This window comes from Polypterus senegalus, chromosome 7 (assembly GCF_016835505.1).
Source record: "Polypterus senegalus isolate Bchr_013 chromosome 7, ASM1683550v1, whole genome shotgun sequence".
Taxonomy (NCBI): domain Eukaryota; kingdom Metazoa; phylum Chordata; class Cladistia; order Polypteriformes; family Polypteridae; genus Polypterus; species Polypterus senegalus.
Genome location: NC_053160.1, coordinates 11,676,635 through 11,690,467, shown reverse-complemented (window position 1 = coordinate 11,690,467; position 13,833 = coordinate 11,676,635). Strand labels below are relative to the sequence as shown.

The following is a 13,833-nucleotide window of genomic DNA, read 5'->3' as shown; positions in this document are numbered from 1 at the left end:
AGAGTTGGGAGGGAGGGAGAAGACGGAGCGTGTGAGAGAGGAGTGGAGGCGGCTGAAGAGTAGTGAAGGAAAGGACAGAGTAGTTGTGTGAGTTTGTGGAACTGGACTGTGTAAATAGAAATTGTAAATAAACCGTGTGTGTTGCGGACATCTTGTGTCGTGTCTGTCTGTGGGCGGGCTATCTTTTACAATATATAATATTAAATAACGAGACTGATTAAGTAACTCACCTTTATTTATATGTATTACAAATGTAATGCTTGTCCCCTTCAATATACTCCTCATTTGCACTAATACATTGCTGCAGTCTTGTTTTTTACTGATCGAAGGCATGGAGAAAATCAATTTCTGTCCGCTGTTTTAACACATTCGCCATTTTCTTCTTTACAGCATCAACTGACTCAAAACATGTCCCTTTAAGCACTGATTTAACTTTTGGGAAAAGATAAAAGTCGCACTGTGCCGAATCGGGCGAATATGGAGGATGTTCAAGTGTAGTAATGTGCTTGTCGGTCAAAAACTGCATTACGGAAAGTGCTGTGCAAGCAGGCGCATTGTCCTGGTGAAGAATTTTCCCACAGTTGCAGCCATTTTTTTTCTGACTTTTTCTCTCAGCTTTATCAAAACTTCCTTATAATAATGCTGGTTAACTGTCGTGCCTTCTGGAACCCATTCTTCAAAAATTACACCCTTGATATCGAAAAGCACAATGAGCGTGGCTTTGAATTTTGACTTGCTTTGACAAGCTTTTTTCATTCTTGGTGATGATGGTGTTTTCCAGTGCATTGACTTTTTAAACTTGGCATTTTTTCGGCACACTACACAACCAAACTAAATGGCGACTCACAATCAACTGAATGTCATAGAGTGTTGCTGCTTGTCATGTTGAAGGTCACCACGCATGCAGTTATAACCGGTTCTGACTGCTTTGTTTACTAGGTTCAATCACAGTCTCGTTATTTAATAGACTAGGGGGCTTTGCCCCCTGCTCGCTTCGCTCACCAACCCCGATTTTTGTTTTTCCGGATACACAATTTTAAGATTTTTTTATTCTTTGAATTGTTGCTATTTCATTAGTTTCACTTTTATTTCAGATTTTCTGTAAAAACAATACTTGGATTCTTTCGAGTCCCAATGTGCTGAATCTTTTTAATGAGGTGTAGTGAGACGTGTTTAATGACTTTGTACCATAATTCACCATAGGTTTCTCTGTTTGGAATTTCAGCACTGACAAAACGATCGACATCATCAGCAGTTAATTATTTTTTTGCAAAGTAACCAATAAATGCATGTGAGGTAAACTCCGTTTTTGAAATTCTCTTGACTTAAACTTCAAAGCCTTACAATATTTACATACTCCTGACATATCACCTATGTCCGTATATTCGATCTCTATTCGCCTTTTCGATATTTCTCTGAGTAATAATTTCTCTTTCTTTGCACTAATGCGATCTTTACTTTCTTTGTTTTGACACTGGCGTTTGTTTCTGCTTTCATATTCTGTATCTTGCTCTGCATGTGTTTCTACGAGTCTTTTGAATTCCAGCTTTCATTTTCTCTAACCTGCTCTGCATGTGTTTGGCCCCCTTGATTTTTAACCTCTTTATGACGTTTTACTTTGTTTTCTACTCTTTGTCTTTTATTTCTGACCTCGCTTTATCCTGCTTTTTTTTAATGACACCTGGTCCGTGGTGATTATTTTCCCTATTTCGAGTAATAATTTCTGTTTGTTTGCACGCCTGTGATCTTTACTTTCTTTTTTTTATACTTTCTAATTTTCCTACTTTCATATTCTTTAACTTCCTCCACATGTGTATCGCGCTAACATTTCTTTTTTCGAGCCTTTCGAATTCAACTGCTTTCATAATCTCTAACCTGCTCTGCATGTGTGTAGCGCCAACGTCCGGATTAGACCTGCTTTTTTTTCAATTCCACTTGTTCCGGGCTGATAATTACTTTCCTTATTTTCTGAATTTGCACCTCGATTATTCTTTTTCTTTTTTGTCTCTCCAACGCTTTTGAGTCTCTTTTCTCCGCGCTGCTTTCTTCTTTGCTTAGTCGTCTACGTTTCATTTATAACGTATTGTTGTTCTTATACGCTTTATATGTGCTGAGAGCCCTGGAATCTGTGTCTGCTCAAAGCCAAATCACGACTCAGTGTGTTTGCTGGCTGCCTTTGCTCTTATTTATTTGTAAGTAGGGCGTGTCTTGCAAGAATCTCATGTTCTATGTCATCAGGAGATGGTCCTGAGTCAATCTCTTGGTCAAAGTCTCATGTTTAAGGTCCCCGCAAAACGCTCTGTGGCCAATCTCTCTAGTCTCGCGGGTCTTTTAAGTGTCTTCTGTGATCTTAACGTGAAGATCGCGTATCGTCGCCCTACTGTTTCTCTCCAGAATTTTTTTTTTTTTATAATAGAGAGACATACTTCGTATATGTATGTATCTCTATTAAATAAAAAACGAGATGAGACTTTTTAGCCTGAGATGAGACGTGACTTTTTCAGCGAGATACTTTCACGTCCCGCGAGACAAGACTTTGTGCCAAGAGATTTAACCACACCCGGGGCTGGAAATAAAAGACAAAGAGTAGATGACAAAGTAGAACGTTGTAAAGAATTCTAAAACGTTGGCGCGATAGACGTGCAGAGCAGGTTAGAGATAATGGAAATATGAAAATTTGAAAGTCTCAAAAAAATGATAGTAAAGATCGCATTAGTGCAAACAAGAAGAAATTATTACTCGGTGAAATAATGGAACAGCGAAAAGAGATTGAATATATTGTTCAGATTTCAATTTTAAGCCGGAGACTTCCGTGCCGGACAGACAGAAACACATACTTCCACGCGTAGACATTTATATATAACATATAATGTAATATATACTCAGCAAAAAAAGAAGCGTCCCTTTTTCAGGACTGTGTATTTCAACAATAATGTTTTAAAAATCCAAATAACTTTACAGATCTTCATTGTAAAGGGTTTAAACAATGTTTTCCATGCATGTTCAATTAACCATAATCAATTCATTAACATGCACCTGTGGAATGGTCGTTAAGACCTTAACAGCTTACAGAAAGTAGGCATTTAAGGTCACAGTTCTAAAAACGCAGGACACTAAAGAGACTTGTCTACCGACTGTGAAAGATGCCCAGGGTCCCTGCTCATCTGCGTGAACGTGCATTAGGCATGCTGCAGGGAGCCATGAGGACTGCTGATGTGGCCACGGCAATAAATTGCCATGTCCGCACTGTGAGACGCCTAAGACAGCGCTACAGGGAGACAGGAAGGACAGCTGATCATCCTCGCAGTGGAAGACTACGTGTAACAACACCTGCACAGGATCGGTACATCCGAATATCACACCTGCGTGACAGAAACAGGATGGCCACAACAACTGCCCGAGTCACACCAGGAACACACAATCCCTCCATCAGTGCTCAGACTGTCCGCAATAGGCTGAGAGAGGCTGGACTGAGGGCTTGTAGGCCTGTTGTAAGGCAGGTCCTTACCAGACATCACCAGCAACAACGCCGCCTATGGGTACAAACCCACCTTCGCTGGACCAGACAGGAGTGGCAAAAAGTGCTCTTGTCTCACCAGGGGTGATGGACGGATTCGTGTTTATCGTCGAAGGAATGAGCGTTACACCGAGGCCTGTACCCTGGAGCGGGATCGATTTGGATCGATGGCTAGGGCCATTCCCCCCAGAAATGTCCAGGAACTTGCAGGTGCCTTGGTGGAAGAGTGGGGTAACATCTCACAGCAAGAACTGACAAATCTGGTCCAGTCCATGAGGAGGAGATGCACTGCAGTACTTCAAGCAGCTGGTGGCCACACCACATACTGACTGGTACTTTTGATTTTGAGCCTCCCTTCATTCAGGGACACATTGTGAAACATTTTTAGTTTATGTCTTATGGTGTTGACTCTTTTAGTGTTCATACAAATATTTACACATTAATTTACTGAAAGTAAAAACAGTTGAAAGTCAGAGGACGTTTCTTTTTTTGCTGAGTATATATACATGCTCTTAACTATTTGCTTAATTATCCATCCATCCATTATCCAACCTGCTATATCCTAACTACAGGGTCATGCGGGTCTGCTGGAGCCAATCCCAGCCAACACAGGGTGCAAGGCAGGAAACAAACCCTGTGCAGGGTGCCAACCCACCGCAGGGCACAGACACACATACACCAAGCGCACATTAGGGACAATTTAGGATCGCCAATGCACCTAATCTGCATGTCTTTGGGTGGAAACCCACGCAGACACAGGGAGAACATGCAAACTCCACGCAGGGAGGACCCGGGAAGCGAACCCACTGCTCCTAACTGCGCGGCAGCAGTGCTACCCACTGCACCACCATGCTGCCCCTATTTGCTTAATTACTGGGTTTTAAATATTCAATAACATGGAATCAATGTAGAACATGTGGCTATACGCTACCGTTAAATTCATACTTCAGTATTGATATGAAGCACAGTTATTCTAACTTGTCTTTTGGAAAACAAGGTGTTATTTTATATTTTTTTCATCAAACCAACAAGATTTGTTCAGAATGCATCTGGCGATATCAGGGCCAGCAGCATCAGCTAGAAATGAGGAAAATAAGCAGAAACATTTCACACAGCAGAAAGGTCGGCGGGTTACAGCTGGATGCGGAATTGCTAGCGGCCTCCCTCTGAACGCAGGTGTCGCCAGACGAGGCTGAGATGAAAACAGGCAATAAGAAACAGTGAGAAAAATAAAAGGAGTAATCTTTAAACAGCCTAAAGTGGACATAGTAAGGAGAGGGGAAGGTTTAATCTAATGCTGTGTGGATGTCACGTTACAGGCAGGCTTTCTTCCCTTATCTATTTTTATTTTTATTTTCTTTTTTTTCGTAACCCAGCCACAGAGGATGCACAAACTAGTGTGTTTATTTGTGCCAGTCCCAAGCCCGGATAAATGGGGAGGGTTATGTCAGGAAGGGCATCCTGTAGACAGATGATCCGCTGTGGCAACCCCTAACAGGAGCAGCCGAAAAAAGAAGAAGATTTTCCTTTTTTCCGTGCCTTGTTTTTTATCAGGAGTTCTTTTTTTCCATCCATGTTTCTTTTAATCATGTATTTTTTTTTAATAGTGTTCCATTTATGTTCCTCTTGTTTAATATCTAGTGCATTGTGTCATGTTGTCTTAGGTGTTGTAGGTTTGACAGGGTGAGTGGCCGTAAGAAAGCCATTCTCTAAAGGACAAACTAAGGCCTTGAAATAATACTAATAATTCTTGGCATTTATATAGCACTCTTCTCATTACTTAAAGTGCCCAGCAATTGCTGGCTAAGGGCTTTGCTCAAGGGCCCAACAGAGCAGAGTCCCTTTTTGGCATTTACGGGATTCGAACCGGCAACCTTCCGATTGCCAATGCAGATCCCTAGCCTCCGAGCCACCACTCCTCCCTAGAAATACTGGCTGTGGACTGCAGCAGACTGGAAGAAAGTCTCCTCTTCACAGTACAAACTGCCACTTGCTTTTCTTAACCTGCTCTGTTAAGTTGTGCTTGAAGCTGTTGTGCTGTGAGGCGCCTGTGACCCTCAAAAACCTGTCTTCTGATTGGCTTGTGACTTTGGCTGTGCCAGATCTCCTCCAATCAGAGTTTCTTCCAGTTTCTAATTGCCTTTGGATTGTGTAGGACACCACTGGACTTACTGACGCTTTGATCTTTTTTGCAGTTTCTCTAAATAAATAGATAGATAGATAGATAGATAGATAGATAGATAGATAGATAGACAGATAGATAGATAGACAGGCACTATATAATAGATAGATAGATAGATAGATAGATAGATAGATAGATAGATAGATAGATAGATAGATAGATAGATAGATAGATAGATAGATAGATACTTTAATAATCCCAAGGGGAAATTCACATTATCCAGCAGCAGTATACCGATACAAAAACCAATATTAAATTAAAGAGTAATAAAAATACATGTAAAAGCAGACAATAATTTTGTATAATATTAACGTTTTCTCCCCCGGGTGGAATTGAAGAGTCACATAGTGTGGGGTCTCCTCAGTCTGTCAGTGGAGCAGGATGGTGACAGCAGTCTGTCGCTGAAGCTGCTCCTCTGTCTGGAGATGATCCTGTTCAGTGGATGCAGTGGATTCTCCATGATTGACAGGAGTCTGCTCAGCGCCCATCGCTCTGCCACGGATGTCAAACTGTCCGTGCCTACAATAGAGCCTGCTTTCCTCACCAGTTTGTCCAGGTGTGAGGCGCCCCTCTTCTTTATGCTGCCTCCCCAGCACACCACCATGTAGAAAAGGGCACTCACCACAACCGTCTGGTAGAACATCTGCAGCATCTTATTGCAGATGTTGAAGGTTGCCAACCTTCTAATGAAGTATAGTCGGCTCTGACCTCTCTTACACAGAGCATCAGTATTGGCAGTCCAGTCCAATTTGTCATCCAGCTGCACTCCCAGGTATTTATAGGTCTGAACCCTCTACACAGTCACCTCTGATGATCACAGGGTCCATGAGGGGCCTGGGCCTCCTAAAATCCACCACCAGCTCCTTGGTCTTGCTGGTGTTTAGGTGTAAGTGGTTTGAGTCGCACCATTTAAGTCCTTGATTAGTTTCCTATACTTCTCCTCCTGCCGATTCCAGATGCAGCCCACGATAGCAGTGTCGTCAGTGAACTTTTGCACGTGGCAGGACTCCGATTTGTATTGGAAGTCCGATGTATGTTGGCTGAACAGGACCAGAGAAAGTCCAGTCCCTGTGGCTCCTCTGCTGCTGACCACAATGTCAGACCTGCAGTTCCCGAGACGCACATACTGAGGTCTGTCTGTAAGATAGTCCACGATCCATGGCACCAGGCGTGAATCTACTCTTCAAAGGGTATTAATGCTCTGTCTCATTTCATTTGTTAATTGCCATTTTCTTGCCATTATGACTGTACCAGTAACGGCGCACTGCACAGTGAATCCACTTGACTTATATATTCCTAGTTCTCATCCTCTTTCTCTGTACGTTTATCATTCGTTTGCTCAGAGGTTGATGTGCTTGCTGCTTCCTGAGCGGCTCTTCTTTTCTCCACCCCAGCGGCCCCGCTTCTTCTCTTCTTTCGTTGGCATCATTTTGCATTAAAACTGATTAAGTCAGTGTTTGTGTTGCATTTACTTAGTATGTTTCCTTTAATTTGTCACTTAAGCTGGCACTTAAGCCTTCAATTTGCCTCAAGAATGATTTAAGATATGAAGGTGGTAGGGATGAGAACGGCGCCTGCGAGCCCACCCTGCTGGCCACTACCGAAAGTTGATTCAACAATAAAATAAAATAAAAATAAAAAGAGGAATAACCTTGGAGGTCAATCATCACCCTGAAAGCGGATAGTAGACGTCACGTAGTATGTATGTACCAAATTTCAGGTTGATAGTTTGAACGGTTTGCGAGCAACAGTCGATTTTTTCACTGCTGTGCTGATGATACTCAGGTTTATATTCCCATCTGCAACTCTGCAATAAATCAACCCCACAACTGTGTTTCTGAACTAAGATCCTGGATGGCTAATAATTTTCTTAATCTGAATCAAAATAAAATGGAGGTGCTTATAGTGGGTCCATCAGCTAAAGCCCAAATTGGTCTTGGACTTCTCAGCTCATTCTTTGTCTTTTACAAACCTCAAGTCCGCAATCTTGGTGTTATTTTTGTCAGTAATCTCTCTTTTGAGAAACAAGTTAATTCTGTAGTCAAGAGTTGCTTTTTCCAGCTTCGTCTTTTAGGTAAGATCGAGAGTTTTTTTATTTTCTAGGGTTCTTGAGAAAGCTACTCCTGCTTTTATCTTTTCTCGCCTCGATTACTGCAACTCGCTGTATTCTGGGATTAGCAAATCCGTGATATGCAGGTTACAGTTGGTCCAGAATGCTGCCGCTCGCTTTCTGGTTGGGGCAAGAAAGTCTGACTCTGTTTCTCCAATTTTAGCTTCTTTACAGTGGCTGCCTGTCAGTTTTTGAATTGATTTTCAAATCTTGTTGCTAGTTTTTAAATCTTTACACGGGCTCACTCCTGCCTATTTATCTGTATTGTGTGTTTTACACCAGCCATCTAGAGTGCTTAGATCTTCTGGTCAGTTGTCTCTTGTTGTCCCTCGTACTGAGTGTCAAACTAAGGGGGACAGACAGGACTTGTGCAGCTGCTGCTCCTCGCCTGTGGAACTCTTGACCTCGTCACATAAAGGAGTCGTCGACAATTCAGAATGAGACTAAAGACTCATTTCTATTCACTTGTATTCCGTGACCTTCAGTAACACTGATGGTTTCCTCATTGTGATTATATAACATTACTTCTATTTAATATTTATTTTATTAATGTTCATATATTTTATTTCTATTTATGTTATTTGTTTGTTTTCTTTTATTCTATTATTGTAAAGCACTTTGGCACAAAAGTTTTTATATAAATAAATTGACACTGGCATTTAAAATCCCGGACAGACAAATAGACAGCCACGGTAGCGTATTATATAAGAAGACTATTGTCCAAGTAGGACTTGAGAGGGTGTAGTAGCACAGTCTGCTCCAACTCAGCTTTAAGACACACAAAGGGTTTTTAAGTAATCAACAGAAGTCGGGACACCTGTGCAAATTGTTTGCTTCAACTTGCAAGGCTTCATTTACTTGAATTGCTGCAGAACATCTGGAGGTTGTAACCTGAAGAAGGCCCATTTGTAATATTCTGAAATTTCCATTTTTTCAGTTTTTGCTAACCTAAAACCTCTGACAGTTTCTGCTTACCTTTTCATCCTTTTCAGTCATTCAACTGAGGTGTTCTAAAACAGTAGTCCATCCATTATCCAACCCGCTATATCCTAACTACATGGTCACGGGGGGTCTGCTGGAGCCAATCCCAGCCAACACAGGGCACAAAGCAGGAAACAAACCCCGGGCAGGGCGCCAGCCCACCGCAGTCTAAAACAGTAGTGTAATACATAAAGTATACCAGTAGACAACCAGGAGTGCTATTATGGGCTACCACAGCACAAGGCTTAGTGACTTCCACGTGTCCCCCAACACATACATTGACAGCTGCAGCATTGTGCTTAGGGGGGCTAACGCCTTTCTTCTCCTTCCACCTCATCGCAGTCAATTTGCTTTTTTGCCATGAAGCTAATGTTGTCTACTTGTCAAAATACATTTAGCATGAATATCTTAAAAAGTCGCTACCTTGGATTCCTGTAAAGTTTTGATAAGTTCTTCATTGTCCAAAATAAACCCTTCTGAAGTAAAGAGTAATTTCAGTATTCGGTCTTCAGTCGCTTTCAGTTGGTTTTTGTCTGAATTGATCCTGACGATTAGTTGGGTTCTTTGTTCTTCCAAATCAGGGCGCTCTAGTCGGACAACGTCACTGGAAAGAGAAACAAAAGATAATTTTTTTTTTGTATTATTTTTACTAGGTGGATTTGCCCCTGTTTCCTGCCTTGTGCCCTGTGTTGGCTGGGATTGGCTCCAGCAGACCCCCGTGACCCTGTGTTCAGATTCAGCGGGTTAGAAAATGGTTGGTTGGTTGGTTGGTTGGATGGTTGGATTTGCCCCCATGTGGCACGGTGGCGAGGTGGGTAGCACTGCTGCCTCACAGTTAGGAGCAGTGGGTTCACTTTCCGGGTCCTCCCTGCGTGGAGTTTGCATGTTCTCCCCGTGTCTGCGTGGGTTTCCTCCCACAGTCCAAAGACAGTCATACAGTCTGAGAAACGGGCTTTATGAAAGCACACTCAGGAGGGGAAGTGGCGGGCAAGAGAGGTTCACACACATACAGATACCGGGAAAGACTCTGATACACGTAGGGCAAGAGATAGCAAATATTTTCAACTAGCCAACCCGCGGCGTACGATACGCCGAATAATCAGGCTGCTTTTTTAATGATTTTTAAACACAGGGAGAAAATTAACATTTGAAAAATCGGTAATGTAATAAATCAGCAAGAAAAGCAACATTGTAACAATGCACGGAACAAACCAACACACAATCGTCCGTGACTGAAAACTGGCGGAACGCCATCGCGCCCTGCCTGCTCATGTGCCCACCTCCAACTCGTCACTTGAGTCGTTGTCATTTTAACACAGTCCAGATGCACCTGTGACTCACGTAGACTTTTCATTGCTCTGTGCGGTTTTGGCTGCTTTTCTATATATAATCCACCAAGACACCCGACCACGGTAGTAGCGCGAATTGCTGTATGTAGCGTGTAAAACAGTTTGCCATGGTGCACGCGGTCGTGCTTCGTAACCGAAAACTCAGTTTTTAAAGACTGCTTACTTCATTGTGTTTTAACCTCAGTTGTAAAGGATTGTTTTAAGGATCCCATGGGATACCCCTCGCAAACCGTTTTACACGCTGTATATGGCGACTCACCTCCGCGAGAAACATGCCTCTATAAACAGTCAACGTGGCTCAGAGGTGCAAATGGCCTCTACGACAGACAAATCTAAATGACGCCGTTTTTTCTGTGTCGTCGCGTCCGAGTTGGTGGGCGTGGCTCTTCAAGTTGTCGTCATATCCAATGGTCTTGGAGTTGGTGGGCGTGGCTCTTTCCTGAGTGCGTCATAGGTGTCTCACTTGTCGGCGGCTTAGTGAATCCACGACCCTTCCGGCGTGCTTTCCATGGGTGTCTTGCCTTAGTGAATTATATATATATTGATGATTCGATTACTCATCTTTGACAGATAGTGTGGCTAGTTCATTATTTTGAATTTGAGATGATATAAAACAGAAATGAGTGCTTGTAATTTCTGAAAATAAATGTACTAATTTTTATGACTAAAAGGAATGTGTTAAAAGGAACAAATCAAAGAATATGAAGAAATATTCTGAACAGAAAATCACATATGCAATTGATAATTTAGTTAAAGCACTAAAGAAAAGAAGGATAACAAAATCTAAATAAATATAATATGTTATTCACATCATGATTATCTGTAAAGTTTTGGGAAAATAATCTGCGAGTCATTACTTTAGGTCAATGAATCAATAATGACAAGTTAGCCAGGGGTGAGTTCAGGTCACCAAATGTTAGAGCACATCACAATAAATGTAGACGTGAACGCCGTAGGAAATCTGCTAAATGCAAAACAAACTGGAATTCACTAATTTGCATTATGCAAACACACTCACTGTTGTCTGGACATCATTTTATTGAAAAGATTTCAAAAATAAATCAAAGTTACCTTAAAAGTTGATCTTCCAGGCCTGATTTTGTTACCGTGAAGTTAATAATTGTAACCTTTATGCAGACCTGCAAAAGGAAATAGAAGAAAGCAGAAAATGTTTACTGAAAAGTAATTCAATTTATGAGAATAAATATATTTACTAGATAACAATACAAAATGTGATACATTGCTGTATTATTCATAATGTTAGACAGACAGACAGATAGATAGATAGATAGATAGATAGATAGATAGATAGATAGATAGATAGATAGATAGATAGATAGATAGATAGATAGATAGGAAAGGCACTATATAATAGATAGATAGATAGATAGATAGATAGATAGATAGATAGAACTTTATTTGGCCCCGGGGTAAATTTGGCATTTTACAGAAGTCTGTTAATTAAATTAATATTTAGATAAATAAATATATACAGTATATACACACACACATTAGAATGACTAGAATCCCCTTGGGATTAATAAAGTTTATCTGTTCTAACCTCCTTACATGACTGTGTTCCTTTAATGTGAGAAGTGACATCCTTTACGTCGTCTACATCTCTGTGATGGCCAGTGTGGTGTGCAGGGCGGCTAACATCACTTCAAGAGAGGACCATAGAATCAACAAGCTAATTAAAAGGGCAGGTTCAGTTATGGGACACACTCGGTACCCCCAGGAGGTCATAGAGGTGGAGAGAATGAAAACAAAACTGAGTGCCATTATGAACAATGCTGCACATCCTCTCTGTGACACACCAACACTTAGGACTTTCAGTCAATGATTCATTCAGCAGAAGTGTGTCTGGAAATGCAACCGGCGGTCCTTTATACCAACAGCAATACACATGTGTAGCACCTCACTGGCAAGTCAGATGCTTTATTTCTTTTTAATGTTCTTCCTTTATAGTCATTCTAGTGTATGTTCAGACTAAGTGTGTCTATTTATTTATTTAACAAAAGGGTTTGTGTTATAAGCTAATAAAGTTCTATCTATCTATCTATCTGTCTATCTATCTATCTATACTAATAAAAGGCAAAGCCCTCACTCACTCACTCACTCACTCACTCACTCACTGACTCACTCACTCACTCACTCACTCATCACTAATTCTCCAACTTCCCGTGTGGGTGGAAGGCTGAAATTTGGCAGGTTCATTCCTTACAGCTTCCTTACAAAAGTTGGGCAGGTTTTATATCGAAATTCTACGCGTAATGGTCATAACTGGAAGCAGTTTTTCTCCATTTACTGTAATGGAGATGAGCTTCAACGGCGTGGGGGCGGAGTCTCGTGTGACATCATCACGCCTCCCACGTAATCACGCAGTACATAGAAAACCAGGAAGACCTCAAAAAGCGCTGAAGAAAACATGCATTATATAATTGAGAAGGCAGCGAACCAATAAGAAGCGAGCGAGTGACATATACAACCATATTCATGAGTTCTGCTACTTCGGAAACAAAGCACGATGTAAACCTACACTTTAAATTAAGTTCATAGACAGGCTGCCGCTGGCGTTTGTAATTTAGTGCCTGCCCATATAAGGCCGTCCGTCAGCGGCAATCCAATAGCAAACTGCCACGGGTAAATATTCACGGGTGAAGGACTGTGCTTATGGAGAGGAAGATGAGATGGTCAGGGTGGTGTTTGACACAAACTCAGCGAAACTGCGAGAGAAAGTTTTAAGTGCCAGGACTAAGGTAACATTAAATACAGCCACGGACATAGCACGAGATGGCACCAGCACAGCTGGGAACCTACGATGCATGTACACCGAGTGGCTCACGTGAACTGGCGCAGTGCACAGATAAAAGCAACAGTTCCAAAGAGCTGAACAAAACCGAATTACACAATTGAAAAGGCAGCAAAAATATGAAGCGTCTGATAAGCATATTCATAAATCCAGCTACTGTGGAAACAAAGCACACGTGGAAAAAGTCAATGTCCGCTAAAGGAAGACAGTGTAAAAAACCGTGCATGCAGTGTGTCAGGTCTCAGATAAAGAAGAAGACGAGCTGTTTATTGATGCAGTAAGAAGCGAATCGATGAATGAAACCTGTCATCTTTACAGCGATTGACAAACACGGAATGTAACTTGAACACAACACATCCTACAAATACGAACCTGATTGAAAGAAATAATGATAATCAAATCCTTGATGACAGCAAACACTCACAAAACAAATACTGTATATTGACAGTCATGTTACGTTATTTTTAAAATGTTCCCTTTTCTTTTCTAGCTTTTTAACACACTACTTCTCGCTGCGACGCGGGTATATATATATGTATATATATATATCCCGATCTACATACTCGAATAATGGATACTTTATTAGCCATCAATGATTGTTTTGGTAAAGCCATACTCAGTGTATTCATTAGATGAGCGGTAAAAAGTAAGAGCGAGGGAGGATGACTTATTGAGGCATGCAGGCTGTAGTCTTGCGTCAACTCTATCTGAATTGCGCGATCACATTTGAAAAATATATCTTTTCAAGTTCTATTTAGTCCATATGTGTCAAACTCAAGGGCGCGGGCCACATCCGCCCGGCATGTAATTATATCCGGCCCGAGATCATTTTATATACTGTATTATTGTTATTAAAGCCGGGTATATGAAGCGCTGGTAACA

At 41.4% G+C, this 13,833-nt stretch overlaps 1 protein-coding gene across 1 annotated transcript in view; it reads right to left on the bottom strand.

Moving 5' to 3' along the window:
• Nucleotides 1–13,833, bottom strand: part of dnah6 (dynein, axonemal, heavy chain 6) — a 433,707-nt gene that overhangs the window by 105,746 nt on the left and 314,128 nt on the right. Inside the window, exons 58-59 of the mRNA XM_039758084.1 lie at nucleotides 11,211–11,278; nucleotides 9,214–9,394 (exon numbers count right to left, since the gene is read on the bottom strand). Coding sequence (XP_039614018.1) covers nucleotides 9,214–9,394; nucleotides 11,211–11,278 — 249 coding nt within the window. The remainder of the gene's footprint in view (nucleotides 1–9,213; nucleotides 9,395–11,210; nucleotides 11,279–13,833) is intronic.